At 45.7% G+C, this 7,296-nt stretch overlaps 1 protein-coding gene across 1 annotated transcript; it reads left to right on the top strand.

The window, feature by feature from the left end:
- The first annotated feature begins 263 nt into the window (after positions 1-263).
- Positions 264-3,210, top strand: LOC115690943 (subtilisin-like protease SBT1.3). Its single transcript, XM_030617450.2, has one exon. The coding sequence runs from the start codon at positions 645-647 to the stop codon at positions 3,012-3,014; it is 2,370 nt and encodes a 789-aa protein (XP_030473310.2). The 5' UTR covers positions 264-644; the 3' UTR covers positions 3,015-3,210.
- Positions 3,211-7,296: the final 4,086 nt, after the last annotated feature.

The raw sequence follows: 7,296 nt of genomic DNA, 5'->3' as shown, positions 1-7,296 counted from the left end.
AGAGACTCGACCAACCGTCCCAACCTGTCAATATATCCACATGTTTCCTCGATAGATCAAAGTGGGCTCTTTTATAAACACGGGTATTAGAAAATTCAATTCAAATGCTTCAATTTCATAGATGAAGGGAGATCACATATATATAAAAAGCAATCTTATTTGTGGCCGAGCAACGAAAGCCATACCGAACTAAAGAAATACATGTTCTCCCACATTGCCTATTTTTCACAATCACATCATAATTAGCTTCTGTTCACCACTTTATAATAAGATGAACTTTTATCATCATTCACTATTTTAGTCATTCGTTCTTCTTTTCCTTTAACTTTTGAGGGGTGTTTAGGTTTGACAGGACAACGGGACCATATCCCCCAATAAATTTTCACCGCCAGGCAGTCCCTCCCCAATTCTACTGTACTCCAGAAAATTGCATTCATGAAACGAACCAACCAGCTTTAAATAATCTCTGCCGCTGCCAGAAAAGGTATGACATTGTAGAAAGGTCCCCTCCCTCCACCGCCACCATCATCACTCCAAGCACTAAATATTACCATCTGCACGGCACACTCCCCATGCCTTCTTAACTCGTTCCTCCTCGCCCCTCCCTTCTTCCTCTTCTGCATCACCACCTTCTCTTGCAAATCATGGCTCCAATGCCAATGCCAGTGCAATGGCTACTTCTCGTTCTAGTGTTAATGACTTCTTTGCACTTCAGCTCTGTCATTTGCTCCCCGAAAACGACTTACATTGTCCAGATGGATAAGTCGGCGATGCCCGGATCGTTCTCCGATCACCTGGACTGGTACTCGTCGATGATTAAGTCGGTGGTCTCCAGCTCTAGCCTGCAGGAGATCCATGGCGATGCGGGTGATGAAGAGAGGATCATCTACAACTACAAAACGGCTTTTCATGGAGTCGCCGCTCGGCTGACGGGCGATGAGGCCGAGAAGCTGGAGCAAGAAGATGGAGTGCTTGCTGTTTTCCCGGAGAAGAAGTATGAACTGCACACGACGAGGAGTCCAATGTTCCTCGGCCTCGACCGCGAAGACAGCACCAACGTTTGGTCCAAGAAGAATTTGGACCATGACGTTGTGGTGGGAGTCCTGGACACTGGAATTTGGCCAGAGAGCGAGAGCTTCAATGACACGGGCATGGCGCCCGTGCCTGCTCACTGGAAAGGAGCATGCGAGACTGGGAGGGCCTTCGAGAAGCGCCACTGCAACCTGAAGATTGTCGGGGCGAGGATCTTTTACCACGGATACGAATCTGCCACCGGCAAAATCAATGAGCAGACGGAGTACAAGTCGCCGAGGGACCAGGACGGGCACGGCACTCACACGGCAGCCACAGTCGCTGGCTCGCCGGTACACGGCGCGAATCTGCTCGGTTATGCTTACGGAACTGCTCGTGGGATGGCTCCCGGCGCTAGAGTCGCCCCTTACAAGGTTTGTTGGACTGGTGGGTGCTTCAGCTCCGATATTCTATCAGCCATTGATCAAGCCGTGGCGGATGGAGTCAACATTCTGTCCATCTCGCTCGGCGGTGGGGCGTCTCGTTACTACCGGGACAGCTTGGCTATAGCAGCTTTTGGGGCGATGGAGATGGGGGTTTTCGTCTCGTGCTCGGCCGGAAACGGCGGGCCTGACCCGGCGAGCCTCACTAATGTGTCCCCGTGGATCACGACGGTCGGGGCGAGCACAATGGATCGGGATTTTCCGGCGACAGTGAAATTGGGGACCGGGATCTCTGTTGCTGGTGCTTCTCTGTATAAAGGCAGGAGGAACCTGTCCACAAACAAGCAGTATCCTCTGGTTTATCTTGGGACCAATTCGAGCAGTCCTAATCCAAGCTCATTGTGCTTGGAAGGAACTCTGAATTCCCGCACTGTCGCCGGCAAAATTGTGATTTGTGACCGCGGGATAAGCTTTCGCGTGCAAAAAGGTCAGGTGGTGAAAAACGCCGGAGGCATCGGCATGATCCTGCAGAACACCGCCGCCAATGGCGAAGAGCTTGTCGCAGACTGCCACCTTCTTCCGGCGGTAGCAGTTGGAGAGAAGGAAGGCAAGGCGATCAAGCATTACGTGCTGACGAGCCAGAATGCCACCGCTACTCTGGCATTCGGCGGAACCAGATTGGGCATCCGGCCATCTCCGGTCGTGGCCGCATTTTCTTCCAGAGGCCCGAGTTCCTTGTCCTTCGAGATCCTGAAACCCGATATGGTGGCTCCGGGAGTGAACATCCTCGCCGCATGGACTGGCGATATGGGCCCGTCCAGCTTATCCACGGACCACCGGAAGGTTAAATTCAACATCCTGTCGGGTACTTCAATGTCGTGCCCCCACGTGAGCGGTGTCGCCGCATTGCTCAAGGCGAGGCACCCAGATTGGAGCCCGGCGGCAATCAAGTCGGCCCTCATGACCACAGCTTATGTCCACGACAACACTCGCAAACCTCTCCGGGATGCGTCCACTGCCGCATCTTCTACTCCGTACGATCACGGGGCCGGCCACATAAACCCATTGAAGGCCCTCGATCCGGGCTTGGTCTACGACATCCAGGCGCAGGGCTACTTCGAGTTCCTCTGTGCGCAAAAGCTAACTCCGACGCAGCTCAAGGTTTTCGCCAAATACGCGAACCGATCTTGCCATCACTCGATCGCCAGAGCCGGGGACCTGAATTATCCGGCCATCTCTGTCGTGTTCCCAGAGAAGGCGTCCGTCACTTCTCTGACGATCCAAAGAACCGTCACCAACGTCGGCCCTCCGGTCTCCAATTACTGCGTGGCGGTGTCGCCAATCCAAGGCGTGTCGGTCCGAGTCGACCCGAGCACCCTGAAATTCACGCAGAAGCATCAGAGGCTAACGTACAAGGTGACGTTCACGACGACGGCTCGGCAGAACAGGCCGGAGTTCGGAAGCTTGGTGTGGAAGGATGGGGTTCACAAAGTGAGAAGCCCCATTGTGATCACATGGCTGGTGGCTGCCACCTGCATGAGAAGCCTCAAGGACTTCTAGTGGAGAGAAGCGTCAGTGGTTTCCTAATTTGCAATAAGCAATCGATTGTTGAGAGCCATGAGACCTTCATTTTGTCATTCACCTAAATTTCAGTTCACTCTCTTGTACCGTTTCTTTTACCAGATCAATGTGACAATGACCGACTGCATCAACTAGGTTTGCAATGCGAATCCGAAGCCAGTGTAGTGTTTTTTCAGCTCAGTGCTCAAAATGTCAATGCTGTTGCCCCAAAAATAGAAGATTCGTCACTGTAGTGGCCCCCCAAAAAGAGAACCAGCGTGCTCTTTGGTAGATTGCTCATCTGCTGAATCCGACACTTTAGGCTCCGACTTTTGCAGAGCGCCGGAGTCAAAACCTGCACCTGTGATACTAGCGTCCCCACCCTCCAATCCCTTTACCAGCAGGGCCGCATGCTTATTGGCTGGGGCTCCGTTTGTTTTACCGAAAACGAAGGATTTGGAAAACATTTTCCTAAAAATGATCGCTTGCATCACTTATAAAAATGAATGAACCGAAATTTTTTTTACTGTCCATGAAAATATTTAGACATAAATTATTGCTGGTAATGAAAATATTTTCCAAATCATCCATTTTCTGCGAAACAAGCGGAGCATAAGTGGGAAAATTCTTCTAATCCGTTTGAAATCATGGATTTTTCTGTGATTGATTGGTAACTTTGGTTAGTGATGGTGATTTGTCGAATTTGTTAGTAATCTTATGCAATGACTTTCATTATGGACCATAATCATACATCGGCCCGATTCCTGTGGACTGAGCAATGCATGCGGCCCATGACCACTACCTTTTCTTCTTCCCCTCGTTGTTTTCCAAATTTTATGTTTAACGTGTGGCTCCTGTCTTTTGTGATAATGCATAGCGACACCATAATTCAGCCAGAAAAATAGGGCTCAGCTCGCTTAAAAAGCATCAATTTTAGGTCGGTCGGATCTCATGACATGAACTTTTTATTGTCTCATGAAAATCATTCATTTGTAGTCGGTACCCAAATCTAATCCCTATCAAGTTTACATCTAATGATGCCGTTAAAAGATCCAACATATCATTTCTTTGTCTCTCTCCCTACATCTGGAATGACGCGTTGGATCTTTAATGATATCATTGGACAGAAACTGAAAAATTTGTGTTTTTTTGTAATGAGAAAAGAAAAAAGTTCAGGTAAAAATCATGACGCGACCTAAGGCTTGTGTTTTCTCACGAGAAGAGGAAGATTGATGTTAAATTTGGGATACGGCTTCTTCTTCTTCTTTCGGCTGTAGAATATAGCTTGAAGTTGGCGCTTTTTAAAGGAATCGGGTCTCAAAAGTAGAGACAAATGGGCAAACATTATGAAGGACCATCATTTCCTCTCTTTTTAAATAAGGCAATATGGTCCAATTTTTGGCACTCGTGCTTCACCCCTCTTGTTTTCAAAATCCACCATTAAGTTTAAAAAAAGAAAAAAAAACATATAATTTCTTGGAAGCCAACGTATTTGGGAAGATTTATTTTGCTTTTAATATTTTGGGAGGCTTCTTTTCCCCCAAAGGCTAGAAGTGGAGCAAAACCCTAAAGTTGGAATTTCACGAGTGATACGAATACTTAAATTAAAATTGGCAACTCGTTCGGGCCAATGAACTTGGAGGTCAACCTTGACAATGTCAGTGCGTTCAACAATAGACAACATCTTCGTACATTTGATTACATTATTAAGTTTTCATAATCATAAGTGCACATTGCATTTAGTGGAGTCCTCATCCAGAAAAAAAACTGTGGGAACGCGTGGCACGAGTAAAGTAATTTCATCATTGCTTTTCGTGTTTAATTATCTACGAGAAAGAGTCAACGTTCTAGGAATCATAGCGTGATAATGAATTATGCACCTTCGTGGAAATTCCAGTAAGTTCACACTTCACACCATGCGGCTCTTTTAAGGTGTGATAGGAGCTTTTCCACAATAATATTAGCTAAATGATAGGGTTAATACTACGAAAAATCCGAAATCGATATATATATGCGATAAATATACCTCGAATTAATTTTTTGATCATAAAAAACCTCAAACTGGTATATCTATGACAAATTTACCCAAAATTAATTTTTTGACCATCAAAAACCCCAAACTGATATACCTGTGACAAATTTAAACTTCATTAGATTGGATTAATACCACGAAAAATCACAAATTGCTAAACCCGTGACAAACGGAGGGATAAAACCTCAAACTAGTACACGTGTTAAATCTAACTCAGCAATTTGACAGCAAAATTTAACGGAAACTAACGGAGGGTAAATTTGTCACAGGTGTACCAGTTTAGAGTTTTTGGTGATAAAAAAATTAGTTTGGGATAAATTTGTCACAAATATATTGGTTTGAGGTTTTTCGTGGTATTAACCCTAAATAATATACATACTGGTTCAACATATTCATAGGAAAATGTTAAGGAGTGTCTGCGGACATCGTATTAAGTCTCGTTAATTGTATTTTGAGAATTAATATTTTCATTTAAAGTAGGAAACTTTTTCTAAATGTATCAACCCAATTTCCAAAGTTTGTTTATATGCGTTATCTCAGTTTCAATGATCTTAATTAGCGCTTCTGGGGCAGCTTTTCAATGAAATCCGTGTTTGTAAGGTAAATTGGTATTCTCTTCCGAAAGTCATGTGCCGTATAACTCTCGTGGTGGGTGCAGCTTTAGGGAATTTGATTTTTGCCTCAAGAGCGGGAGATCCTAAATTTGATTTATACTGCACGTAAATCCGTGTAACATAGAATTACTCCATTTGGCGAGGCAAGGGATCGCTACATTCAATGGGGATTTGTCTATTGCCGAATTAGCACGAGACACTCAAGAAGAAATGTAAGAATACCGCATCTTGATCCATAATAGTTTGTGAGGAAAATTGTTCAAAAAATCCTAAGCCTATTGTACTTTAGCCAATTCAGTCCTAAACCTTTCAGTTTTGCCAATAAAGTTGTAAGCCTTTTCACGTTTTGTAAATTGAGTTTATTTGATCAATTTTAGCTGGAAATCACTGACGTAGACGTTGGTAGTATCACGTAGGACGATCGGTACTGACGTAGATAATTTTTTATAATTTTTATTTTGTTCTTTTTTATTTTTCTTTCTTTTTCCTTTTTTTTCTTTGGTAGAAAAAAAAGAAAAAGATGGGAAGAAAAAATAGAAAAGAAACAGAAGAAAAAAATAAAAATTATAAACAAAATTCAGAATTTTATTTTTTAAAAAATGTCCACGTCAGCGCCGGTCGTGCCACATAGGATGGCCGACGTCCACGTTAGAGATTTTCGGCTAAAATTAGCCGAATGGACTCAATTGGCAAAACGTGAAAAAGTTTAGGACTCAATTGGCAAAATTTGAAAGGCTTTTGAGACTGGATTGGCCAAAGTGCAATAGATTGAGGATTTTTCGAATAATTTTCCCCCGGTTTGTGCGATGTTGATTGAAATAATCCAAAATTCGTATTTATAAGAGAGGTTATTCACGGATTCCGATTTCTAAAATAAGCTGTACACTGTTCAGTAAATTAAGAAGAAGAAGTCCGTCCTTATGAATTTGTCCCGTAAGCCTTAACGCAGCGGGGGCAAAGCCGAACGATCCACGCACGCGTGAACGAACGGGGACAGGCACGTGCGGCCGCGAAAGCAAAAACAAAAACAAATATTAATTTCCAGCGTGTCAGCCGACCCAACGTATGGACCGCGGGGACCGCGCCTCTTCTCGTCGACACGTGGCAGGCTCCCCATCTCCCCACGCATCTTCCGGCTCCGACAGCGATTACCTCGGTCAGACAGGATTTTAAAGAAAAAAGGTCAAAGAGAGAGAGAAAAATAAAGTCAGAAAAAACGAAAAGCAAATTTCAAAGCAGCTGGCAAAAGGGGACAGGACGATAGAGTAGGAGTAGTATCGTGGGCCCGCCCGCCCGCAAGAAATGTCGACGTGGCATCCAGGAGGCGCGACACCTGTCCGCTCCTGGCCCTCCAGACAACCCGCCCTTTTGTCCAAGAGCACCCGCCACGTGTCGCGCCGTCCAGGCTCTGCGAGACGATGCGGGGCTACGGGGAAATTGACCGCGGAAGAAAGGGGTGGGGCCAAGGCAGACAGGAAAATCGTCTTCTCGCGGGGATGAGGCGCCATGCCGCACACGTGTCGCCCCGGCGCCCTGACCGGCCTGTGCCGGTCAGCTCGGTCAGCCAGCCTCCCTGCCCTTTCCCCCCGCCCTCTGGATTTCTCAGAGGATACCCAACACGTTGTGGTGGCTCCTT

This window comes from Syzygium oleosum, unplaced genomic scaffold (genome assembly GCF_021117445.2).
Source record: "Syzygium oleosum isolate NSW1041296 unplaced genomic scaffold, Sole_v2.1 Sole_v2.25, whole genome shotgun sequence".
Taxonomy (NCBI): Eukaryota; Viridiplantae; Streptophyta; class Magnoliopsida; order Myrtales; family Myrtaceae; genus Syzygium; species Syzygium oleosum.
This window is presented reverse-complemented; position numbering and strand designations above follow the sequence as displayed.

What these genes read in the sequence shown, in the direction of transcription:
- LOC115690943 (XM_030617450.2), top strand. Translation starts at nt 645, where the DNA reads ATGGCTCCAATGCCAATGCCAGTGCAATGGCTACTTCTCGTTCTAGTG.